This window comes from Macaca thibetana, chromosome 9, assembly GCF_024542745.1.
Source record: "Macaca thibetana thibetana isolate TM-01 chromosome 9, ASM2454274v1, whole genome shotgun sequence".
Classification (NCBI taxonomy): Eukaryota; Metazoa; Chordata; class Mammalia; order Primates; family Cercopithecidae; genus Macaca; species Macaca thibetana.
The window spans coordinates 22,807,569-22,835,290 of NC_065586.1; the positions used below are offsets into that span (position 1 = coordinate 22,807,569).

Sequence of the window (27,722 nt, forward strand, 5' to 3'; positions counted from 1 at the left end):
CATCTGTAAAATGAGATAATAATATTACCTGTCTCATAAGGGAGTGTTCAGTAGATACTGCCATTATCATTATTATTTTGAGACAGGGTCTCACTCCGTTGCCCAGGCTAGATTTCAGTGGCGTGATCTCAGCTTACTGCAACCTCTGCCTCCCAGGTTCTAGCGATTCTCCTGCCTCAGCCTCCCAAGTAGCTGGGATTACAGGTACAAGCTACCATACCTGGCCAATTTTTGTATTTTTAATAAGGTAGGGGTTTCACCATGTTGGCCAGGCTGGTCTTGAACTCCTGACCTCAAGTGATTCACCTGCCTCAGCCTTCCAAAATGCTGGGATTACAGTCATGAACCACCATACCCGGCCTATTATTATTATCAATAAACATCAATATTCTGTTTCTTCCTTTGTAGATGATGTTAAAAAATTGTTAAGGGAGTTAGATGTCATGAATTCTGTCATTGCCCAGCTCGCTCCAGAAGGTAACTTTGCATTCTATATCTGTTTTAAAAAATGGAACTGGTTTTTTTTACAGTTGATCAAACTATATATTGAAAATCATTCATGAGCTATTGTGAAGTGTTATTAAAATCTCTCAAACCACAACTCAATTTTGAGTTTATAAAAAAGGTGAGCTATAAGCAAGATACAATTTGCAGAGCTTTGGTTTCCAAAGCATATTTTAAAGTAGTGACTGAATAATAAGCAGTTGGCATACTTGTGTTATTTATTTTTGATACACAGAAGAAGTAGTTATCCATGAGTTTGCTAGCCTTTGTCTAGCAAACATGTCTGCAGAGTACACCAGTAAAGTGCAAATATTTGAACATGGGGGATTAGAGCCACTCATCAGACTACTGAGTAGCCCAGACCCGGATGTAAAGAAGAATTCTATGGAATGCATTTACAACTTGGTGCAGGTAAGATTAATTTCTAAAAAGTGTTCTGACGAAAGCTGATTTTAGAATTTATTTTCCCATTAAAAATAGAAAAAAGCTTTTAAAAACTCACCAGTTTTGCATCATTAGATCTTCTTTTTACTGGTATTTATCATTCAGAGAAAAAAAATAATGGAAGCTTAATGTAGATATCTTTCAATTTTCACATAAGTCATTGTTTCCTATGAAAAAGTATTTTGGAAATGTATTTCTATTTTTAAAGAATAGAATGGCATGCAAATAAAATGTACTTCTTTTGAAACAAGAAATCTAATATGCGGAACCTGGGCAGTTACTATTGATTGAACCCTGGTGGTCTAAGCACATCGGATGTAATATATACCCTATTCAATGTACTGAGATTTTGGTTTAGGCTTATTTGTTGCTAAAAATCTAATGATCTGAGTGTGCAGAACAGAATTCATTTCCACAATAGCAAGACGCCACCTCACTGTGCTGTTTTCCTTTGTCATGGAAATAAACTGTCAACCTTCCCCTCCCCTACAGTCCTGTCCTTTGAACCCCCACCCCGGGAACACACACACACACACACACACACACACACACACCCCCCCCCTAACGCCCACAGCAGGTCAGCTTCCTGATACTTTGAACAGCCTTCTCTGCTGCTTAGATTCCTTAACAATTATCATACACATTTGATGAACTTTAGATCACTGGAAATTGGAAAGACACAAATTTTAAATGGCCATCAATAGAGTAAGAAATGAGGAGATACCAAAACGAGAGTGAAGAAGAGGATTAATGGAGAGGCAACGTATCCAGGCAGAGAGAGACAAACAGGCTCATGTCAAAAGGCAGCAAAAGCAAAATTCCTGGCCCAGCATGCAGTTGCCACTCCTCCTCCCTCCCTAAAAATGACATCCTAAAGAGGAAGCTTAGTCCCTCTTTTCCCTTCTCCCATTACTTTGGCTTTACATCATTTGATTAAATATTCCTGTAAGCATATTTGTATTTTAAATCCAAAGACTCCTTACAGCAATATTTCCCTATTGTTTTAATCAAGAAGAAATAAAAATAATTACCTCCACGGTTCTTAACAGCAGTACTGGCTTAAAAATGTGTATTAGTTTCCTCGGGCTGCTGTAACAAAGTACTACAAACTAGGTGGCTTAAAACTACAGTCACAGTCACAGTTCTGGAGGCCAGAAGTCCAAACTCAAGGTGTCAGTAGGACCACATCCCTGCTGAGACTACATAAGACCCTTCCTCTCCTCTTCCCATCTTCATGTAGTGGCCATCCATTGGTGGCATCCCTTGGCTTGTGATTGCATTCCAGCAAGCTCTCCCTCTGTCATCTCTCTCTCCTAAGAACACTAATTGTACAAGGACACCACTAAAGGCCCACCTTACTCCAGGACGACCTCATCTTAACTAATTACATCTGCAATGACCCTGTTTTCAATAAGGTCACATTATGAGGTACTGGGGTTAGGACTTCAACACTTATTTTGGAGGGATACAATTCAATCCATGACAAAAAGCAACCTACAATTGTGTCTAAAGGAAGCTGAATATTAGTGATCAACTGAAGGATGGACAGGGGAAAGCTAAGCTACAATTGGAGTCTTTTCTGCCTTATAAATACATATAGTAAAATAGTAAAATATAAAAAATAGTGTAAATATAAAATAGTATATTTTATATATGTTTTGATTATTTATAAATGTTTTGATTAAAGGTGTCATGTCTTAAAAGAGTTTGGGAGCTTTTCATGGCTTCTTGGCTTGTTTTCTTAAGCTCCCCCAACCACCCACTTCTTCACTCACACAGAATCACAGACATACAAGCACAACAATTGTCTGGATTACAATGACCTCTTGATTGTGTAAATGTCTTAAATAAAGGTCATGTATCTGAATAAACCTGCTTTAAATTTGCATGCAGAGGGCCTGTCAACAGTACTGCATGCTAATAAGTATTTCATAAAGAATCCATTTGAATGAGATAATAAGGAATCAATGCCATATCATTGTATTAATTACTATTTGAAGCAGTGTATCCAAGTGTGAAAAGAATTTTATTATGCATAGATTTTATTATAATGCTGTTTAGAGTAATCAGAATTTGCTGTCTAATAAACAATAGATACTACAAAAGACATAGACCATGTATATTTTGTTGTAGACAATATCTACATATTACAGTTAAAATAAATTTTGGTGTTGTCAATGGAAAGATTTCTTATTTTTGTGAGTTATTTTGGAAGGGAATCTGGAGTAAAAGATGGGAAAATTGTAACTTATGTTCTTGTGTTAGAAAACAGAATTTCTCCATTCTTGAGAATGTATTTTGCTTAAAAAAAATATTGTTTTGATTATCTGTATTTTGCGGCAGGATTTTCAGTGTCGAACTACACTTCAAGAACTAAATGCAATACCTCCTATCTTAGAGCTCTTGAAGTCAGAATATCCAGTGATTCAGTTGTTGGCTCTCAAAACCTTAGGTGTTATTACAAATGATAAGGAGTCTCGAACAATGCTAAGAGACAATCAAGGATTGGACCATCTTATTAAGATCCTAGAAACTAAGGTATTTAGTTTCATTCATTTGACTCTCTATGAGGAAATGTATCTCTCCCAAATGTTTAAAATGAAATTTTATTATATTTAATGTGTATTAAGTGTAATGGATTAATTTGCTTATTGCTACATAAAGGTTATTGGCCTGTTTAAATCAGGCTAATTGTAGGGACCATTATAAACTAATTTTAAAAGCCTTCTGGTTTATCAAACTTAAGATTTTTAAATTCTTGTCTATGATCTTCCTCTTGATTTCCTAAAACCCCTAGGGTGAGTCTTTTAACCTTCATTATGGTTTTCTCTGGGATAAAGCAGAAGCATAATTTACCTTCTATATACATTTTAATAATATTGGAATTAAATGTCCACAGTTGCTAATAAGCCCCTTAAGAATCAAACTTTAAGAATATGTGTGCCTTCTAGGATCTCTTGGTTACAAAAACTCATCTAGCAGTTTATTGAAAACCATTTAATTGACTTGAGTGGTCCAGATCGCTTCTGAATGTGTCCGGTGTCTTTAGCCACTAACTCCTTAGTGAAACAGTAATAAACAGATTTCAGATCCAGTATCCCTACTTTAATATTTAGTAAATTAAGTAAATTCTAATAACAGAAATCTGCTTGAAGTACCTCTTAGAGATTCCAGAGATAGGAACATATTGAAGGAGTACAATAGAGTAATAACTTTGTATTATGTTTCAAACTATCCAATTGTTAAATTTTTTCTAAAAAGCCAGAACTCAGTTTGACTATACAGCACTGGGAAAATGAAGTACAATATAAAAGAGCAGAGATGGCACAAGCATGTTCCCAGTCATGTGGACCTACCTGCCTTTGATTTGTGGATCCCATATGTGATCCCCTATAATTACATTTGTGATGCAAAATGCTAGTAACACTGTATAGCAAACATTTTATCCTGTTTAAAAGGGGAACTGAAACCAGAAATGTTACTTAATTTGCCTTATGTCACACAGGTAGAAAGTGACAAACCACAGGGTTTATCTGATATGCCACATATTCTCGCCTATCTGATATTTTACCTGTCTTTTTTTAATTAGGAAAAGGGATGGAAGCACCTACTAGGTGGCAGGCATTGTGATTTTATTAAATTTGTAATTCTTTGAGGAATGTGATGGTATTTTTTTCTATGAAATGAAAGTATTGGTAATAATTGTATCATTATGTATATAATCATATATACCTATTATAGCATTAATCCTATTATACAGATAAGGAAAATGCCTCTCAAAGAGGTTGAATAACTTGCCTATGGTTAGAGCTAGGAAATATGTGAGAAGGATTTTTTAAGAACTGATGTGTATATATTCTAATGGGAAAAACTCAAAGAACACAAAAATATAGAGAGTGAAAAATAAAAATGCTCGTCCCCATCCTCACCTAAGAGTAGGTACAAGGCACAGGTGTCTGCTCCCATAATTTTTATTCAGCATTGTCCTGGAGGTTGGAACCAGGGCAATAAGGCCAAATAAATAAGTAACACAAAAGACTAACAAACTGGGGCCAGGCGCAGTGGCTCACACCTATAATCCCAGCACTTTGGGAGGCTGAGGTGGGCAGATCATGAGGTCAGGAGATCAAGACCATCTTGGCCAACATGGTGAAACCCCATCTCTACTAAAAACACAAAAATTAGCTGGGCATGGTGGCAAGTGCCTGTAATCCCAGTTACCTGGGAGGCTGAGGCAGAAGAATCGTTTGAACCAGGGAGTTGAAGGTTGCAGTGAGCCAAGATCGCACCACTGCACTCCAGCCTGGCAACTGAGCAAGACTCCATCTCACAAAAACAAACAAAAAGACTAACAAACTGGAAAGGAAGAAGTAAAACTGTATTTATTCACAGATTGCATCTATATTTATTCAGATTGTATGACCACATGTACAGAAGATCCTAAGAAGACTACAGAAACTTACTAGAACTAATAAATAGATCTATCGAGGTCACAGGATGAAAGTTCAATACATAAAAATGTATCGTATTTCTATATGTGAGCAATGAACAAAACAGCAAAACAAAAAGTACAATTGGACTTATAATACATTCCTAAAATATGAACTACATGGAGATAAATTTATCAAAATTTTTGCTAAATCTGTACACTAAAAAATATAAAACACTTTTTAAAAGGAACTAAAGAGATAATATATGTATATGGAATGAACACATATTAATATGTCAGTTTCTACTTAATTATCTTTTGCTTCGTTTTCAATTATCATAAAATGATTGATTTGGTTATATTTAAGCTTGCCATTTGTTTATTTGTCTGACCTGTTGCTTTATTCCACAGTTCCTCTCTTCCTGCCTTTTGTAGTGTTAATTTTTTTTTTTTTTTTTTTTTTTTTTTTTTTTTTTTTGAGATGGAGTCTTGCTCTGTCACCTAGGCTGCAGTGCAGTGGCACGATCTTGGCTCACTGCAACTTCCACCTCCTGGGTTCAAGTGATTTTCCTACTCAGCCTCCCAAGTAGCTGGGATTACAGGCATGTGCCACTACACCCAGCTAATTTTTGTATTTTGGGTAGAAAGGGGGGTTTCACCGTGTTGGCCAGGCTGGTCTCAAACTCCTGACCTCAGGTGATCCTCCTGCCTTGGCTTCCCAAAGTGCTGGGACTACAGGCATGAGCCACTGCACCCAGCCCCTGTAGTGTTAATTTTTTTAGTGTTACATTGTAATTCTTCTCTTGGCTTTTTTGCTATATTTGTTTGTTCTATTTTTAGTGGTTGCTGTAGTGATTACAATATGCAACTTAACTTTAACTTATAATAGTCTAGAGTTAATATTGAACTACTTGAAGTAAAATACTAGAACCTTTTAACAATATCTCTACTTTTCCTACTGTTAATATTGTTACATATTTTATGTCTGTGTCCATTATAAACCCAACCACACAATGTAATAATTGTTTTGAAGAGTCCCATATCATGTGTCCTCAAGATATTAAGGATTATACATTCATATGTGTTTGTCTAGTACTTATGCATATATTCATCTGTCCATCAATATTTAATATTTTATATTTACTCACATATTTATGATTTCTGATTTCATTTTTTCCTGTAGATCCACGTTGTCATCAGGGTCATTTCCTTCTGGAGAACCTCATTTAGCATTTCTTATAGTGTGAATATAATGGCATGAATTCTGTCTTTTAAATTTATCTGGAAGTAGCTTCCTTTTGCCTTTAATTTTGAAAAGATATTTTTGCTTGATAAAAAATTCTTGGCTGCTAGTTTTTTCTTTTTAGCATTTTTAAATTTCTTCTGAATGCCAATATTTCTGATGAAAATTCAGCCATCAAGCTTAACTATCTTCCTGTACATGATGTGTCACTTTTCTTTGGCTGCTTTTAACACTTTGCTCTTTATCTTTGGCTTTCTGCATTTCTCTTCTGCATCGAAGTGATATAATTGTATCTCCTGCTTGGGGTGCTTGACCTTCTTAGATCTGTAAATTAGTGTTTTCTGCCAATCATGGAATTTTTCAGTCATTATATATGCAAATATTTTTCCTATTCCTTCTTTCCCTCTGGAGCCCAATTACACATATGTTGTCTCGCTTGATATTTTACAAGACTCTAAAGCTTTGCATATTGTTCTTCAATTTTTTGGATTAAATAACATCTTTTGATCTCTATTCAATTTATCTGATTCTTTTGGCATCTCTAATCTGCTGTTTAGTCCATCTAGTGATTTTTTCTAGTTTTTGTACTTTTCAAGTCTTAAATTTCCATGTTTGAAGTGTCATTTCTCTATTGAGCTTTCCTCTGTGAACATATTTATCATAGCTGCTTTAAAGTCTTTAATTACTTAATCCACCAACATCTGGCCCTATCAGAGTAGATTTCTATTGATTGCCTTTTTTTCTGACTTTGAGTCACACTTTCCTGTTTCTTTTCTGCATGGTTAAGAATGAACATTGTAGATAATACTTTCTAGTGATTCCAGATTCTGTTGTGCCCGTCTGAGGATTGTGGCTATTTTGCTCTAGTAGGTGGTGAACTACACACTTTGTCTCACTAGTGGTGCAGCTGGTATCTCTGCTCAGTTCTTATAGTTTCTGGTTGCTGCTGTTTTTAGCCTGACTCCATGGAGGTCTCCCCAGAGCTTCTACAGTTTGGCGGTCACCTGTGGCTCCTCTATCAGTCTCAGGCTCTGACCTCTAACACCTCCGAACAGTAAGGTTTCAGCACTCCGCCAGGCGAGCTGCACATGGATTGAGGAATGCACCATATTTAAAAGCAGTAAAGTAATAAATCTCACCTAGCACAGCTCCCTCTTCAAGGATAAGATACAATGTTTTGTAGTCCTTGCCTCTTTATTTTCACCAGGGTTCCTGGGATCTCTTCCATGCATGTGTAGTTTAGTGGTCAGTCAGGGGTCTGGGAATAGTTTATACTCAGATTTTGAGTTATACCATATATTAGAGTTCTCTAGAGAAATAGAACCAACATGATGCATGTATATTGTACATGTACCTGTGTATATGGGTGTATTAGTCCATTTTTACACTGCTATAAAGAACCACCTGAGACTGGGTTATTTATAAAGAAAAGAGGTTTAATTGATTCACAGATCCTAGTGGCTGAGGAGGCCTCAGGAAACTTATAATCATAGCAGAAGGAGAAACAGGCTCATCTTACACGGCAGCAGATGAGCATGTGAAGGAGGAACTGTCAAACACGTATAAAACCATTAGATCTCATGAGAACTCACTGTCACGAGAACAGCATGGGGGAGCTGCCCCCATGATCCAATCACCTCCCATCAGGTCCCTCCCTTGACACATGGGGATTATGTTAGTTAATTTGCCTGGAGATCACAATTTGAGACGATATTTGGGTTAGGACACAGAGCCAAACCATGTCAGTGGGTGTGTGTTGGAGGGGGGTGGGCGGGTAGTTGTTTTAAGGAATTGGCTCATGTGATTTTGGAGGCTTGGCGAGTCCCAAATCCACAGGTTAGACCAGTAGGCTGAAGACCCAGAGAAGTGTTGTAATTTGAGTCCAGGGGTGCTCTACTGGCAGGATTCCCTCTGTGGCCAGGTAGATCAGTCTTTTCCTATTAAGGCCTTCAGCTGATTAGATGAGGTCCACCCACATCATGGAGGGTAATCTGTTTTACTCAACGTCTGTTTTAAACATTAATTTCATATAAAAAGTACTTTCACAAACATCTAGGATAATATTTGGCCAAATAGTTGAGTACTGTGGCCCAGATAAAAATTCATCGCAAGTTTTCTCCTTGTCAATTTGGTACCCATATGCATCTTAAATCATAATCTTCAAATAAAGACAATGATGAGATCATACTTTTACCTAACATGATACAACTATCCTATACACAACCAAATATTTCCCAATGCTTACCCCAGAAGAAGATGCAAAATTCTTAGGTGATGTTTACCCTTCCTGGACCCACAAATCCTGGCTATGGGAGAAACGGCACCATATGGTAGACACTGATTCAGAGCATATACAGCATTCTGGAGAACCCTGCCCAAGCCCTGCAAGGTATTGCCAACTAGCTGGTGCTGTAACTGAGTCTTCAAAAGGCCATTCTATCAAGCCAGCTGCTTCAGGATGGTGGGCAACATGATAAAACCAGTAAATTCCATGAACATTGGCCACAATGTATTTGCTGTGGAAGTGAGTTCCTTCCCTTCATGATGGTGGATTATCCTTCCGAACATTTCTCACTTTTGGGATTTCCCCTTTACATTTCTAGCTATTTAGGTAAAACTGCAGTTTTCTATAGCTGTGGGGATTCAGTAGATTTCCTCAGGCAAGACGGCCACACACTCGCAATACTTCTCTTACAGTCACAGATTATTTTGAAGTATATATTTTCAACAGCTTCTGTCTTGCTTTCAAAAAAATGTTTTCTCCAGATTTCAAAATTGTTTTTTGTGGAAGACTGTATGAGCAACTTCATTGGCTACCATTTCTGGAAGTTTCCTCCCTAGCATTACTTTTTATCCATAACACATTTTGGAGTAAGAGAAAGGAGAAAAGACAGGGCACATGGCCAAGAAGAGTGATGTTACTTTGATAAGCAGAACTCCTGTTCCCTGGGGCCTCTGTCACAACAAAATTCATTACATTGTGTTCTGACTGACTGTATTTCCTCTTGTAGTCAAATTTGGGAAATGTACCTTTCTTTTAGTACAACTTTCTAAAGTTGTATTTGCTTTTATTATTAGGAATTGAATGACCTTCATATAGAAGCACTTGCAGTGATAGCCAATTGCCTTGAAGACATGGATACTATGGTGCAGATTCAGCAGACAGGGGGTCTTAAAAAGCTCCTGTCATTTGCAGAAAACTCTACAATTCCTGATATTCAGAAGAATGCAGCAAAAGCCATTACTAAAGCAGCTTATGATCGTATGTCTCATTTTATTTTATTTTATTTATTTTGAGACAGGGTCTCGCTCTATTGCTCAGGCTGGAGAGCAGTGGCATGATCACAGCTCACTGCAGCCTCAAGCTCCCCAGGTTGCAAGTGATTCTGCCACCTCAGCCTTCCTAGTAGCTGGAACTACAGGCGTGCACCACCATGCCTGGCTAATTGTATTTTTTATAGAGACATGGTTTCACTATGTTGCTCAGGCTACTCTAGAACTCCTGGGTTCAAGCAATCTGCCCACTTTGACTGAGTTACAAGCATGAGCCACCGCACCCTGCCATGTCTTATTTTATATAAACAAAGCATATATAATTCCTCTTGTCTCAATTTTGATTAGTACTAACAAACCCTAGAGTATTTGTCTGCTTTTAAAAAACCATTTGAGAATAGTGCTATATTTACTACTTAAGTCCAAACTCATCTCAGTTCCAATGAGTTAGAGATTTGTCAGGGATATGAAGAACTCAATATGATTTCATTATCCTATTTTTCAAAAAACAATTCATTTCTATATTAAGTCTTAAGCCTTTATTTTGCTTGAATTTGGAATTATACAGAATGTATGTATTGTTTGTGAACCTGAAAGCATTGAAGAAATCCCCATTCACAATGATATCTATAAAGTAATTTCCAAGTTTCAGCTGGAGTCTAGTAGCACCATGTTACATAGCTGTGAAAAACAATATGCTCATACTATATACATAATACAATTTGCATTTCAGTGACAAGTTGACATAAAACTGTAAAATATGAGAGATTAATTACATCACAAGTACAGAAGATGAAATTATAGTTTTAATTTATGTGTATTTGGAGTCTTTTATCTAATAAAAGATGTGATTTTATTTTTCCCCTTCTGCACCACTACTTTTATAAATGATGACAGCATTGACTATTTTAAGTGATTTATATCTAAACATATATACTCACATCTGTATATCTATCTATGTGTATACTATGGGAAACACTTCCTTTTCAGCACACACTGGATTTCTTCAAGGCAAAGCTTTAATGCAGTAAGCAAGATTTCACTGTCCAGTATGTAGTGTGCATAGAGGGGCCTCATGAGTTACAATATAAATGCCTATTTGAGAGACTGGTTATGAAATCAAGGTTTTTTAATATTGGCAAAAGTTGGTTTATCCAGTATTCTATCAAATGGAACTTAGGCATTATCATAGCTGGTCAGTTCTCTTTTCCTTCTATCCCAGTCCTTAGCTAATTGAGACCCAAAGAGAAGTAAAATGGGGAGACATGGACAAAGTCACACCTAAAATGTTTGCATATCACAGCATCTCTTTGGAGAGTATTTATATGTATCAAATGTGGCTGGGTCATTCTAAGTCTGTTCTTACTCATTTTGAGGTGGAAGTTTGATGATGCCTACCCATCATGTGCCATAGTACTGGAAAGTATGCTGGACAGAGTTCCTGGTACTAGAGTTCTAGTACTAGTTCCACTACTGGCGTTGTAATGACCTACTTAAGTGATTTTGGGTGAGCTACAACTTCTCCAGAACAATGTATATATTCATTTACTCATGATTTCTTATTGAGCCCTCACCCAGAACAGAAAAGTAAACAGGCAATCACAATGCAGTGTTCAAAGTGATTAATGATGGAAACACAGGATCACCCAGGAAGGCTCCTGGCACAGATCTGGATCAGAAAAATATTCCTGAAATCAGTGATTAACAAGCTAGGACCTAGAGTAAATAAGATAAATTGTCTGGTCAAAGAAGGTTCAGACGGGATGGAGGAGGAGAAGTGGTTCTGAGAAAGACCACTGTGTATAAAAGCCAGAGGAGGGACAACATGGTAAGTTCCAGAACCGAAAGCTTTCAGAATGGCTAATGACCAGAATGCCACAGAACACGGAACACTCAGGCTATGCATGTAGTGAGGAGCCCAGTGCTCACGGACATTATTAGCCCAGTTAAGGATTTTGGACTTTTTTTTAATGGAAACAAAGAGCCATTGAAGTTACTCAGAGAAGGGAGGGAACATCACAGATTTTCACTTAAGAGAACTCATGTTGCAAAGTGGAGAAGAGATTGGAAATGTTTAGCACCAGACACAGAAGACCAAAAGGGGGTTGCTGTAGTAACCTGGGTGAGATGTGAAGGTGCCCGGAAACAGAGATGTGGTGTTCGGGATTGGCTCGAGGCACTTTGCAAGGAGAACCACCGGCACATGTGTGAGTATTTTTGAATGACTACGTTAGTTGAAAAAGGAAGAAGGCTACACTAAGGATGAGGCCAGGTTTCTGGCTTAGACAGCTGCAAGTAAAATGGTGCCACTCACAGGAATGGAGAACCCAAGAAGTGGAGCGGTTTTGCTTGAAGAAAAGGAATCAATCCTATTCTTGTTTTTAAAATTGTGGTGAAATACAAATATGAAATTTACCATCTTCAGCATTTTTAAGTGTAGAGTTCAGTGGCATTAAATGTATTCACATTTTTGTGGTGCTGTCCATCCATAGAAATCTTTTCATTTAGCAAAACTAAAAGTACACCAATTAAACAATAATTCCTACTCTTTCTTCATGCAGACTCCTGGCAATCACTATTCTTCGTCTCTATGAATTTGATGACTCTAGATCCCTCATATATGTGGAATCATACAGCATTTGTCCTTTTGCAAATGCATTGCACTTAGCATGTCCTCAAGGTTCATTCATGTTGTAGCATTTATCACAATTTCCTCCCTTAAGGCCGAAGAATATTCCATTGTCTGTAAAGACCACAAACAAAAGGTTGTTTATCCTTTCAACCCTGGATGGACAGTTGGTTGCATCTGCCTTTTGGTTAACATGAATAATGTTGCTAAGAATGTGGGTGTACAGATACCTCTTTGAGTCCCTGATTTCAATTCTTTTGGATATGTACCTAGAAGTGGAGTTACTGAGTCATATGGTAATTATATTTTTAGGTTTTTTTTTTTTTTTGGAGACAGTCTCACTCTGTCACCTAGGCTGGAGTGCAATGGTGTGATCTCAGCTCACTGCAACCTCCACCTCCTGGCTTCAAGCGATTCTCCTGCCTCAGTCTCCTGAGGAGCTGGGACTACAGGTGCACACCACCACACCTAGCTAATTTTTGTATTTGTAGTAGAGACATGGTTTCACCATGTTAGCCAAGCTGGTCTTGAACTCCTGACCTCAGGCAATCCACCTGCCTCAGCCTCCCAAAGTGCTAGGATTACAGGTGTGAGCCACCACACCTGTTTTCTATTTTTAATTTTTTTGAGAAACTGCCATATCTTTTTCTGTAGCAGCTGTACCATTTTATATTCCCATAACCAATGCACAAGAGTTCCAATTTCTCCACATCCTGGCCAACACTTGTTATTTTCTGTTTGTTGATAGTAGCCATTCTAATGGGTGTGAGGTGCTGTCTCATTGTGCTTTTTATTTGCATGTCCCTAATGATGAGCAACTTCGAGCATCTTTTTTTTGTGCTTATTGGCCACTTGCATATCTTCTTTGGAGATATCCAAGTCCTTCTCCCATTTTTTGATCGAGTTGTTTTCTTGATGCTGAGTTACACAAGTTCTTCATATATTCTGGATATTAACCCCTTATCAGATATTATTTGAAAATAGTTTATCCCATTCTATGGGTTGCCTTTTCACTCTGTTGATTGTGTGCTTTGATGCACAAAAGTTTTAAATTGTGATGCAATCTAATGTATCTATTTCATTGCCTATGCTGTTTGCTGTTGGTGTTGTATCCAATAACTCATTACCAAATATCATAAAGCTTTTGCCCTATGTTTTCTTCTAGGAGTTTTGTAGTTGTGGCTCTTACATTTAGGTCTTGATACATTGAGTTTATTTTTATATAGGGTATAAAATTATGGTCCCAGTTCATCCTTTTTCATGTAGATACAAATTTTTCCTAGCATCATTTGTTGAAATTGGTTCTTTATTTGTAATACAAAGGAATTCAAGCAGATGGTCTTTAAATCCTTTCTGGCACTTAATGTTTTCTGATTCTACTTCCTTATGTTATTTCTAAAATAACTACATTCCAGTTTCAAGTTGTGTCTCCTCAGTCTTTATGTTAGAATCTAATGACTAACTGTATTTACTTCATGTATGTCATCTGTGATTGTATTATGTTCCCTTCAAACATCACTCTTTCCGACCGAAGAATTCAGATCTTGTTTAATCTCTCTCCACACACGTCCTCAGGCCATCCTGGGATCATTCTCTTACCTCTTCTGGACTTCCTCTTGTTTATTATACCCTCCTTGAAATGTGTTGATAAGTATTATGAAAGCTATAAGTATGCACCATCATTTTATATTACTATAGATAGGTTAATTTATCATTATTTTCCATTTCAGTCTTATGCAGCAAGTATTTTAGTCTCTTAACCACATTAGCATATTGGGCCAATGCTTTGAGGGAAGGACCTGCAGGGAGCCCCCAGATCATCTTTCTCAGTCAGGACCCAGAGCTCAAAGTCCCTCATTTTAGTTTGTAGCATTTTGGAGCTGGGCATGGTGGCTCACACCTGTAATCCTAGCACTTTGGGAGTTTGAGGTGAGAAGATCACTTGACACCAGGAGTTCAAGACCAGCCTAGGCAACAGAGCAAGACCCCCCATCTCTACACAAAATTCTTAAAAAATGAGCCATGCATGGTGTTGTGCACCTGTAGTCCCAGCTACTTGGGAGGCTGAGGAAGGAAGATCACTTGAGCCCAGGGGTTTGAGGCTGCAGTGAGATGTGATCATGCTACTGCACTCCAGCCTGGGTAACTGAGCAAGACCCTTAATAATAGTAATAATAATAATAACAATACATCCTAACATTTTTCATTTATAGTTAAAAATGCAAACTTTGCTTTGGACTAGTATTGCATTTTCTTTGAGGCCTGGTATAGGATCAATTTGTACAAGTGTTCTATTAAATCTTGGAAAGGCATACTCTGCTTACTATTTAAATAAACATTTATCATATGCATGCTATATGCAAAGTGTTGTTCCAGAAGATAAGGATAAACAATGGATGCAATGAATAAATATTTTCTGAGTAGACAAAAGGATATATTTCCTGTAGAAAGCAGAGTTTGATTATCTTTTAGTTCAATTTTATAAATTATATTGTACAGTTTTATCCTTATTCTTTTTTTAGCTACATGATCTATCACAGATGAAGAGTAGTATGTTGGAAGTTTCCCACTATATTATTTTTATTTTCTCTTGTAATTTTCTCTTGTCGCCCAGGCTGGAGTGCGGTGTGGTGATCTTGGCTCACTGCAAGCTCTGCCTCCTGGGTTCTCGCCATTCTGCTGCTTCAGCCTCCCTAGTAGCTGGGACTACAGGCACCTGCCACCAAGCCCGGCTAATATTTTGTATTTTTAGTAGAGACGGGGTTTCACCATGTTAGCCAGGACGGTCTCGATCTCCTGACCTCATGATCCGCCCACCTCGGCCTCCCAAAGTGCTGGGATTACAGGTGTGAGCCATTGTGATCGGTCTTTGTCTTGTAATTTTATATTAAATAACTTTGCTTTATGTTTTATATCCACTACTGATTTTTTAATCTCACTTTTATTGCTCTTTAGCTTTTGATCCTAATTTGATATTAAGATTACCATGTATTATCAAACGTGGTCTTGGCAGAAAAAAAATTCTAGACACTCCTGATGGTTTTAAAAAAGACAAACAAAGGAACTACTTTCACAAGTATAATTACGGTTAAGGGAATAAGCAAGAGATGATGAGGTCCCCAGAGATTAGCAATATTGGGAAACCTTCACTACCACTAGGTCCAAAAGGCAAGGCAAAGAAATAGATTTTTATAGCTACTATATTTGCCCTTATTTCTGACATCATGTTTTATGTTTTATGCTTTCTGCTTATTTTTCTATGCTGTTCATTTCTTTGTATAGATTTTAAAAACTTTCATAAATAGTTATTTTAAAGATAAAGTTACTATAGTTATTTTAGATATTTAGCAATTTTGCTTCCACAATTCTTTCCCTTTCTGATGTTTCTAAGATCAGTAAGAGGTTATAGATTCCCCTCTCTAATAAGCTTTTTTTTTTTTTTTTTTTTTTTTTTTTTTTTTTTTTTTTTTTTTTTGAGACTGAATCTCACTCTGTTGCCCAGACTGGAGTGCAGTGGAGTGATCTCTGGAGTCACTGCAACCTCCACCTCCTGGGTTCAAGTGATTCTCTTGCCCCAGCCTCCCAAGTAGCTGGGATTATAGGTGCGTGCCATCATGCTTATCTAATTTTTGTATTTTTAGTAGAGACAGTGTTTCACCATGTTGGACAGGCTGGTCTTGAACCCCTGACCTCAACTAATCCACCCGGCCTCCCAAAGTGCTGGGATTACAGGCATGAGCCACCACACCTGGCCAAAGTCTCTCTTTTTTAAGACTCACTTTGTCATTACATTCCATTTTAACCACATTTGTCATTTAGAGTTATATACATATTGAATCTGTTTCAGTGTGTGCTGTCAATTTCTCATAATAAAGCTTACCTGTCCTTATGATTTTATTTGATTCATTTCTCAAATTAACCAGAGTAGATTTTTCAGTTAAAATTTTTTTATACACAGTTTATTTTTTTTAAGATATATCCAATAGTGATATGCTTTGAGACTTTACCTTACCTGTGAATAGGTTTGTTGCCTTCAAACATACATGACAATTTAACTGGGTTTGGAATTGCTGCATCATAATATTTCTGCTTAAATATCTATAGAAGTGATGCTGGGCATGGTGGCTCATACCTGTAATCCCGGCACTTTTGGAGGCCGAGGCAGGTGGATCACCTGAGGTCAGGAGTTTGAGACCAGCCTGGCCCCAACATGACGAAACCCATCTCTACTAAAAATACAAAAAAATTAGCCGGGCATAGTGGTGCGTGCCCATAATCCCAGCTACTTGGGAGGCTGAGGCAGGAGAATCGCTTGAACCCGGGAGGCAGAGGTTGCAGTGAGCCGAGGTCACACCATCGCACTCCAGCCTGGGCAACAACAGTGCAACTCCATCTCAGAAAAACAAAAAACATATCAGTGAAGCTTGCTTTTGTTGTGTTCAAGCCTGATTTCCATTAGTTTTGCATTTATGATTTTTTTTTCTATATTAAGGTAGAATTTTTTATCCCGAGTTTGAAATTTTTGCCAAAATATGTCTAAGTCCCCCTCTCCACTCTACTACCCAGGCAAGACTTTTGATCTCCGGAGTCACGGTTTTTTCCCTTAATTCAGGAAGCTAGTTTTTTCCATTATACTTTGGATTCTTGTTTTTGTTTCACTTAATCTTTTTTACCCATGAATACTTATTTTTAGACCATCTCTGTTCTCCTTTCTATGCAGTGTTTCATAATTTTGGTTTTTAAGGCTCGTCATGGAATGCAGAGGACTCTGCCTTGGCCTGGTTTTAATGAATAGATGAAGCCTACAGGGTGCCCTTTGCCTGTCTTCCCATCCATTGAGAGGGCAATGGACTCCTTTAGCCCAATTTTGGATGACGAGGAGACTTTTCCATAATGCAGTATTGCAACGCCAGAGTTCTATCTTCTCCTGATCCCACTGGTTTATATAAGAAGAAGGTGATAGAAGTTCACAGCTTTCTAAGGGGCCCTTCATTGTCTGCGGCCTGGGTGACTTATGGAAATGTGTTTCTTCCTCTCTCGCCCTTGCCCCAGGGTCCTCCTTTTCTCCTTTTCTTATCAACCTCTTTGACATATCAGTCCATTTTCAATAGCCCCATCTCCTCAGCTCATCTCCATCATTTCACCTGCTGCACCTGACTTCTGTTTCCACCATTCTGCCAAAATAGTCCTTGTAGAATTTGACATTGACCTCTCAACTCCTAAATCCTGCAGAGGCATTTTCAGTCCTTTTTAACTTGACCTCTGGGTGGGAATCCACACTGTTGATTGCCCCCTCTTCCTGTAAACTCCTTTATCCCTTGGTTTCCAAACCACCCCCCTCTCTGTTTTCCAAATTACCAGACCAACCTTCACCTTTACCAGTTTCCTCAGCTTAGTTCAATACTAAACTTGCCTTCTGTTTTCTGTCTTGTTCTCTTGAAAATCTCCCTGAGCACTCTCACTTATGACTAATGTTTCAGCTGCCTCCTTATTTGCTTATGAATCCCAAATCTGTTTCTAATTCTGACCTGTCTTCTGAATTCCTGCTTGTACTTCTGACAGCTTCCAAGCACATCCAACTATACTGCCCACACTCCACTTTGGGGAGTGTTAAGTTTGAGAATCTGAACAAAGAGTAACCTTCCGAAAATGTAGAAATACACTACATTCTGCATATAATTGCAGGGAGTTCATGGACTGCCTGAAGCCCACCTGTCTTCTGAATCCATGGACCCCAGGTTAATAATGCTTGAGCTAGAATAAGCAGGATCAAATCCAGACAGCCCCACTTGGCATTAGAGATTCTTCTGTTTTACACAAGCACATGGCCATTGGTTATCAATTTGTTCTTCCTCAGATACTCTCCCTTGTGCTCTGGATTGTATAACTTTGTTAGACCATAATTTTGTACTCATTTGCTCTGGTTTGGGCCTTTTGTCTGGATTCTGGTTTGGGAAATGCTGTTTTGACCTATTGGTATCCATGTTCTTCAAATGGCTAGATTTAGAGGAAATCTCGAATTTTCTAATTCTGTTAATTTTCAAGGTGTCAATAAAATAACTTGTTTCTCTTTATGTCCTTAAGAAATTAAAAAACCTGCTTCCTCTTGCTTTAACCTAGTATAGCCCACTCTGCTCTACATCTGCTACCAGTTTTCTCACACCAGACCTTCACCTGTTCCCACCACGGTAGATTAAAGCAACAACCTGTGCGTGAACTAAAGTAACCTGACCCTCATTGGAATACTACGCAAGCACAGCACAAAAGTTAACTTCCATTGCTGAGCAGAACCTCCATTTCCCAGCTCTACCTTAACATCATTCAACCAACTGCCCATCTGTATTACAGTCGGGCTCCTTCACTGTGGTCTTGCAGGTTTCCTCTATTACTATGAAAACTTCCATTTTATAATTCAACTTATTTAACTGGTAATCTTCCTCCATCCCTTCTCACATAGCCTCCTTCTTAAATTGTTTTCATCATTGGCAACTCTACAAAAACTGAAAAAGTATGCCAGGTGGGTCTTCAAATTCAGTGAATGCGGAAGTGGTTTAATTTTCTTATAGCCTAGGAGATATCTGGTCTGAAAGCTTGATTCTTGGAACCTCTAGAAAGATAGATGATTCCACGAAGATTCAAACTTTCTCTCTGTTCACATATCCCAATAAATTATTACAAGTGAACGCTCTTCTGATTGGAAGTGCAGGGTTTTGAGAAAATCTGTCCATTCCAGAAGCAGAATTTCCCCCAAGGACTCTGATCTGCCTTAGCCATGACATTTTTGGGCAGTACTGCCTACTTCTGACCAGAACACAATATTAGGGCAGAACTAGTATCTTTGAGGCCAGTGCTGGAAGATAGGTTAAATCTTTTTCACTGCCTAATTATTCTGTATTTTGGTTGACTTATTTACTTCTTAACTCTTATTATCTAGCCAGATCTACCATATCCACCTCTTCCTCCTGCCTGGATTCTAGATTCTGCCATCTTCTCAGGTGTTACCTGTATTTCTTGTTGTATTAGTCTGTTCTTACACTGCTATGAAGAAATAGTTGAGACTGGGTAATTTATAAAGGAAAAAGGCTTAATTGACTCACAGTTCTGTGGGCTGGGGAGGCCTCAGGAAACTGACAATCATGGCAGTAAGCACCTCTTTGCAGGACGGCAGGAGAGAGACTGAATGCCCAGCAAAGTGGCGGGGAAGCCCCTTATAAAACCATCAGATCTCGTGAGAACTAACTCACCATCAGAACAGGATGGAGGAAACTGCCCCACGTGATTCAATTATCTCCACCTGGTCCCTCCCACAATATGTGGGGATTATAAGAACTACAATTGAAGATGAGATTTGTTTGGGGACACAGCCAAACCTTATCATTTGTCTACTTTGCATATCAACTCTTGCCTGCCTTGACCTCTATCTGCTAGACCCAGCCAGCTTAACTAGACATATCTTATTTTAAATTAGTCACAGTGGCAAACTCTTAAAAACTTAACAATGAATAAGAAAGCTATCTCCTAATATTCTTGTATTGAAAGCATATAATCATGAAGAAGTTTAAAAAATTTCCCACAGTTAGAAAACTCCATTTATACGTAGATTTTGACAAAATTGCTCCGTATTCTGTTATTAAAACAATGTAACTATCAATAGCAATTTATATACTTATTTTTACTTTCCATCATCATAAGAATATTTTTTTAGACAAGGTCATGCATTGTCATTGTATGTCAGAAACACAATTGAAATATCCAAACCCGTAAACACACTTTATTTAAGTTTCGTTTGTTGAGTAAAGTTTTAACATGCATCTCAACTGTGGAAAGCCCAAATCAATATGCCTTTGACCTGGTACCAGTAGGAGGAAGGTGTTAATTACCGTGTTGCCATGAGGTTTATGAACTGGCATTAACATCTCAGCAGGAGCAAAAGTGGCACAATAGCAACTTCTGAGAATGGATGAAGGAAAGCATCATTACATAGGGATTTGTTTCCAGTAAGAAAACGTTATGCGTTTTATTTAAGGGATACTGAACAAACATTATTTTTAAAGAACATTATGCTACTAGTAGCATAAATATCTTGCCATCTTTATGATCTGTGCAATTAAAACACAAATACTTCTTGGTGTAGCAATTCAAGGAAAGTATTTAGTTAATATGTTAATTCATCTTTTAAATCTATTATAGCCACGCTGCAGTCAGCATTTTTAAGGTTTAGTGAACACAGCTGCATTTTGAGAACACTCCCAGCAAGGCTGAGAAACTAATTGCCCTCAGTATCTATTTAGATTATTTTTTAAAATCTTTTCAATAATTGTAAATATACTGTTTTCTGAATGCAACAACTACATACTCCGAAGTTCGTTTTTTCAAATTAATCATTTTGGCCAATTTTCCTGATAGAATCCATGCTGAGACGGTTTTATTTAGAAAATTTGGTTTAGAGCCATCGGGGAAATCTTAATGAGAAATCTAAGCATTTTAGGTCAGAGACTCTGGAAAAGTTTTGGATATTACTTATTCAGAGAAAATTGGTAAGAACTGTGTATATTTAAAACATTTTCGGAGCCACATACTTTAGAGTTAAGTATTAACTGAAACTTTTTTATGAAAAATAGTTATGGCCTGCCTGAATTCTAATGGTAAATGAAAGGAAGGAACCAAGAGATTAAAATGATAGGACTACAGGATATGGTTCATGATTGGTTTAAAGTGAATGAGCAGGAGCGTTAAGAAGTTAGCCTATTCCAGTTATTGCCAGATTGCTTAATATATATTTGTGTATCAGGTGAACAAAGGCCAAAAGTATTTGCAAATATGCTGCCATCTAAATGTGATACTGCTTCTGTGAAAAAGGATGGTTTTTTTGAGTCATCATTGAAAGAAGGGATAAATCATAACTTTACAATGGAAACCTAACTGATGTTAATTTCTGAAAATATTTCTGAAAAAAAACCAAGTTAATTAACATACCTGTAAGTAATGAACCAGTTCTACATGTAAATATTGTAATCTAAATTATTATCCGCATTTTTTGCAAAGATTCTTATTCTAATAGAATATTCTTTTATATATCTTGAGTGCATATCACACATTCTTCCATTTTAATCACAAAAATAGAATTTATAAAGGTTAATTTTATAAACTTTACAAAGGGTACTCATAAATAATCAAGTCAATGACAATTTTTTGAAGGAAACAAATTATTTAGCAAGGAATTATTTGTAGGTTGTTTCTTTTTATACTAGTCTCTTGTACCTCTTTATTTCATCAAAACAGTTTGATTTAATATATTTTTTCTAGAACATACTTTAATAAAGAGGAACTTCTTTAGAATCAGCTAGAACATTAAAAAATTAGAACTAATAGAACACAAAACAAAAAATTATTTTAATGTTCTCATTTAGCTTAATGCAGTATTTAAATTAGTATAGTAATAAGATTGTTATTTATTAAAAAATCAAACGAAGCCAAGAGAAAACAATATTTAGGGAACAAAAGAGCATTAAAAATACTTTGGTTTCAAACTTAGTGTTTTAAATGGGATGAATATAATGGTATGTACTTAGACATAACTTTAATTAAATATAATAATAATAATTATTATTTTTTGAGACAGAGTCTTGCTCTGTCATCCAGGCTGGAGTGTAGTGGTGCGATCTCGGCTCACTGCAAGCTCTGCCTTGCGGGTTCACGCCATTCTCCTGCCTCAGCCTCCTGAGTAGCTGGGACTACAGGCGCCCACCACCACGACTGGCTACGTTTTTGTATTTTTTAGTAGAGACGGTGTTCACCGTGTTAGCCAGGGTGGTCTCAATCTCCTGACCTCGTGATCCGCCTGCCTCGGCCTCCCAAAGTGCTGGAAATTAAATAATTATTTTAATGTTTGCTACTTAAGTATGTATTGTCGTTTGAGAAAAAAATGATGGTTGTATTTTGATATAAGACTATAAATTTCTTAAGACTTGGATCATACTTTACAACTCATTTTTACTTTCTTCTCTCCTCTGCTCTTCTCCTGAAGGTTGTAAGCATCCAGCTCACCAGTTTGCACATCTTAGGCATTCTTCCAATATTGGGTTTTACATTTAAAAGAACCATCAAATAAACTGGATTTTGTCCTTAGTGAACAAATAGCCTGTGTGAACACTGAGTACCAGGTCAGGTACATGACGGGTGTTAAATCAGTGCTTTCTAAATCCCAAAACTTGCCTTTTTCCTAGTATAGAATTTCCTTGGCCCTAATATTGATCTCATACAAGGGAATAGGAAAAAAATCCGTGATTCATTTTGCATAATTAGTGTATTCTAAAGTTAAGTCGTTGTAGATTTTGTCTAGTTTAGACTCTGGTACTAAAACTAGCAAATGGTTTGAATTCCTATTAGACTTTGGATGGAAAAGTAATAATACTTCACAGTTTTTGCATTAAAATTCTGATTTTTTTTTTCTCTTTGGTGTATGAAAGCTGAAAATAGAAAACTTTTTCACGAACAAGAGGTTGAAAAGTGCCTTGTAGCCCTTTTGGGTTCGGAAAACGATGGAACTAAAATTGCTGCTTCCCAAGCTATTTCAGCAATGTGTGAGAATTCAGGCAGCAAAGATTTTTTCAATAATCAGGGTAAGCCAACTGGAAACAACTCTTTTGAGCATTTTTAGGTTACCATATTCTAGTGCACATGGGCATTTTAAAAGTCACATTTTTTACCTTTCTCTTTCTGTAGGGATTCCACAGTTAATTCAGTTGCTAAAAAGTGACAATGAAGAGGTACGGGAAGCGGCAGCTCTAGCCCTGGCAAACCTAACCACTTGCAACCCTGCTAATGCAAAGTAAGTTCAGAGATCCTCACCCAACACTGACTTGTGGAACAATTCACAGTTCAAGATGTTCTCATGCTAAATTATTGACTTTCACGATAGTCTGTGAATTGCTTCAGATGATCTATCTTGGGGTTATTCTTCAGAATCCCTTATGAAAATAGAATCATCAGATGGGCCTGTTTTCCACAAATATTACAAAATCTTAACTGTTTCTGAGTTTGTTGGGAAAATGTGCAGGCCATTTGATTTCAGGGACCAGGAGGACTCTTGCAGAAGCTTCTACAAATAAGACTGAATAATGCTGGAAATGTTAAAGACAAGATCGGATGAGCATTTGATAAATCTGGAAAAATGCTTAAAGATCCATCTTAAAAGGGTATAAACATTAGATAATATAGAAACATTTAAAAGGTCAGTGGCTCACACCTATAATCTCAGCACTTTGGGAGACTGAGCCGGGTGGATCATTTGAGGTCGGGAGTTCAAGACTAGCCTGGCCAACATGGTGAAGCCCTGTCTATACTAAAAATACAAAAAATTAGCTGGGCATGGTGGCAGGCGCCTGTAATCCCAGCTATTGAGGAGGCTGAGGCAGGAGAATCGCTTGAACTCGGGACGTGGAGGTGGCAGTGAGCCGAGATCGTGCCATTGCACTCCAGCCTGGGCCACAGAGCGAGGCTCCACTTCAAACAAACAAACAAACGAACAAATAAACAAACCAAAGCATATTATGAGCAAATACTGTGAAGAAAAGTTAAGGAATAGGAATGCCTTCTGTATCCCAAGCACTCTGGTATGTAATTTATACTCATTTTTAAAATTATCAGAATAATCTGCCAGCAGTTGAGGAAACTGAGACTTTTCAAGCTTACTTAATTTTCCTGGGTATGCATTTTTATCAAAATAGCTGAGCTGGAAATCAATGCAGGTCTGCCAGACTCCAAAGTCTGTTCTTTCCTCTATAGGAGATAAAGACCACCTTATAAAACAGTAAGAATTTCTTGAAGACAACTTCCATAAATAAAATAATTATTTGCCTTCCCTCCAACTCATTTGGTATGTTAGTTAGCTTTCATTTATTATTGCTTTGTGATATCGTGGCTAAAATTATCCTTTTCTAACTTGAAATAAATCTCCCTCGGCCTCCATCACATACTTAATAGTTCTTAGCCTTTCTTTCCCTTTCTGTTCTCCCACACAAATATTTTATAAGATCCTAAAGGAATGACTGCAAATCTAACGGCCTGATAAAAACATCACAGAAATGCATAAGTGTCAAAACAAAACTGTGTTCCTTTAATAGCTACAATCTTTGACATAGTAATTTCCTAAATTAAGGGTCATCATTATCTCTATGAAAGCACATACACTTCTGGAATATTGAGTCCTTGTAAGTAGCAATTTGAAAATAGCATATTCAGTGATTTTTCCAGTATGGTTGCGTGGTGCAAAAAAATCTTATCAGAGACACTAAACTATTTCTCTCTCCAGTCCATTTAGATTTGTATACGATCTAGAATACTTTAACAGGCCTCCAGAGCATATAGGTGTCTTGATTTGATGTGAGTTTGCCTGGCTTATATTTTTTGTTTTATTTTACATAAAATCATAGAAGTAGTTCTAAAAGGGGCTGCCTTCAGATTTGCTCTCTCAGTTTAATTATCTGTTTTACAGATTTTTGTCATCTAACTCATAGTTCCATTTTGTTACCATAGAAAGGTCAGTCAGGACTAAATGATGCCTGACTTCTCTAGTACTGTCAACTTTATTTACATAATTTAACTTTATTCTTTGTAAATTTTTAATTGCAGTTATTTCTTTAACCTATTATATACTGTCCATTCTGTTTTTTTTTTTTTAATTTTGTGTTTTGTAAGGGAAATGGGACATGAATGAAAGTGGCTTTCTGAATGTTCCTTGAGGTCTGCATAATTTTTACTTGGGATTTTCTGAGCTAAAAAAAATATTGAAGATGAATACTTTTGAAGAGGATGTGGAATCAAATTTGACAGATTTATGCCAAATGCTGAAGACTGAAGTTGCAAAAGATTCTAGAGTCAATCAAAAGGAATGAACACGAATAAGCCACATAGTCCTTCTAGAAGCCTCCTTGAGTTTAATTAGTAATGCCAAATATAACGGAAGTGACAACAAATGTGATTGGCTATTTTTAATAAAATAATTTTCTACTCAGATCGTCTTTTAAAAATTGTTAGCTTAAACTCAGCATTGGTGAGTATTTCTGGCATCACTTTTAGTAGCTGTCCATTCAATCATCTCCGCAGGAAGCATCGTGGCTTTGCTGCTGGGGTGGTTGGAATCAAGATTTTCTAATTATTTTTCCGTCACACATAAGTAGTATAGGAGGCAAGAACCCAGAGTTAACTTCCTCCAGGTGCACTTGGTAGCTCTTTGAATATTTGATCATTGCTATCCTAATTTTTAAAAATGCACGTAAGCATTGCAAATACCAATTTTGTGTATGTTAAAATGTAACCCTTCTCCTACAGCCCTTCTCCTACACGCATATCTTAATGTGCCTAAAATGAATTTTTAAACTCTAATTCTTAGACTCAGGGCATCTTCTGGAATTGGAGGCTCATTTCATGCATTGAGTAATCGCTGGTGTTGTCATGGTAACATATAATGTTGGTGCAATTTCCTTTATGTAATAGATTTTTGCTTGGAAAATTGTGGGTAGATCAAAATTTTCTAAATTAAATAATCAACCCAGGGAAGGAGAAATGTACTTTGTGGCAACCCTTTTTGTAAAAATAACAAATGCCTTTTTTTATTAAAATCTTTTTATAATCCAAAAATTGAATTTTATAATCTTTATGTAAATTAATTTATAGTCTAATGTATTTGATTTCAGATTTTCACACATCTTGCTTTCTCATAACAATACACTCAAATGTAATAAGATAGTATGATGATGAGCAATATTAGTAGCAATCATAAATAAATAATCAGACCATTCATAGCCCTATGTAGAAGATTTTCAACTTTATTAAAGTAATCTGATCATCACCTTAATTCATGCCAAAAGATCTTACCTATTTGATATTCTTTATGAATGAGGTTTCCTAGATACTCAAGTTTAGTGGGTTTTAAAAAATTTACTATTTTAATCCAAAAAACTTTTAAAAATTTGTGATAAGTTTGAATTTAAATCTTCTAAAATCCTTCCCTCTCAACCTTCTTTTTTTTTTTTTTTTTTTTTTTTTCCAGATAGGATCTCACTCTGTTGCTCAGGCTGAAGTGCAATGGTGCAATCGTAGCTCACTGCAGCCTAAATCTCCTAGGCTCTAGCGATCCTCCTGCCTCAGCCTTGCAAGTAGCTGAGATTACAGGCATGCACCATCTCACCCAGTTAATTTTTCTTTTCTTTTCTTTTTTTTTTTTTTTTTTTTTTAGAGATGGGGTCTTACCATGTTGCCCATGCTGGTCTCTCAAACTCCTGAGCTCAAGCAATCCTCCTACCTTGGCGTCCCAAACTGCTGGGATTACAGGTTTGAGCCTCTGCACTGAGCTCCCTCTCAGCCTTTTGAACTAATTACGCTGTTATTGAACTTTGGTGGGGAAAGTTATGGTTGCCATTTTGACTAAGTGGCTGCCATGTGACCCTTGGCGGCATTCTCACGGCCCCTCGGGGAAGGGGGTCTGCTTGTCCCACTCACTGGGTATAAATTCGGGGGGACAGCTCCTTTGACCTTTGATGCATTTTGCTGATTCCTTATCAAGCTTCTGAGAGCTGTCAGTTTTTCATTTTCGCTGCTATCAGTGGATCTGACTGGCAGAGCTCTAACTTCCTCCCTGCCAGAGTTCCTTTCAAATCCTTTCTGTCTATGAAAAGCCTGGATACCAGCTTTATCAAATTTTACATAAAAGCCATACAGGAGGGCCTGATGCCTCCTCTGTAAGTACATCGTTTTTGCTTCTCAGAGGCCATTCCCCACCCCGACAGATAATTCTCATGTTGTGGTTATGTGAAATTTCCAGCTATTTGAGTTATGGATATGTGAGATGGTAGTTTAAAAGTTATTAACAAAAGGAATCCTTTTACTTACAAATGGGCTAATGTTGTAGAGTAAAACAGACATAAAATATATCCTGGAAGTCAATTCCGCTTCCAGGAGTGTTTTGCCTTAGGTCTTTGTAGTGACACCCTCTTGCCTGGAAAATCTCTTCCCAGGCAGCCTGTGGTTCCCTCCCTCACCCCGTTTACATCTCTGTTACAATGTCACCTTGGTGAAGCGACTTAGCATTACCACACGGCTTAAGATAGCACCCCACACATGCATATTCTCAACACTCCTTCCCTGCTGCCCTTTTCACATACTCTTATCATTTTCTAACATAGCAGGTAACTCACCTA

The 27,722-nt window shown here is 37.3% G+C and overlaps 2 protein-coding genes across 4 annotated transcripts in view; both read left to right on the forward strand.

The window, feature by feature from the left end:
- MSRB2 (methionine sulfoxide reductase B2) overlaps window positions 1-27,722 on the forward strand; it is a 456,570-nt gene that overhangs the window by 286,572 nt on the left and 142,276 nt on the right. The window lies entirely within an intron of this gene.
- ARMC3 (armadillo repeat containing 3) overlaps window positions 1-27,722 on the forward strand; it is a 114,305-nt gene that overhangs the window by 34,878 nt on the left and 51,705 nt on the right. For all 3 annotated transcript variants that reach the window (XM_050804051.1, XM_050804053.1, XM_050804052.1), the window contains exons 5-10: window positions 409-477; window positions 740-915; window positions 3,292-3,486; window positions 9,699-9,882; window positions 22,992-23,144; window positions 23,248-23,353. In XM_050804051.1, the coding sequence (XP_050660008.1) occupies window positions 409-477; window positions 740-915; window positions 3,292-3,486; window positions 9,699-9,882; window positions 22,992-23,144; window positions 23,248-23,353 (883 nt within the window). The remainder of the gene's footprint in view (window positions 1-408; window positions 478-739; window positions 916-3,291; window positions 3,487-9,698; window positions 9,883-22,991; window positions 23,145-23,247; window positions 23,354-27,722) is intronic.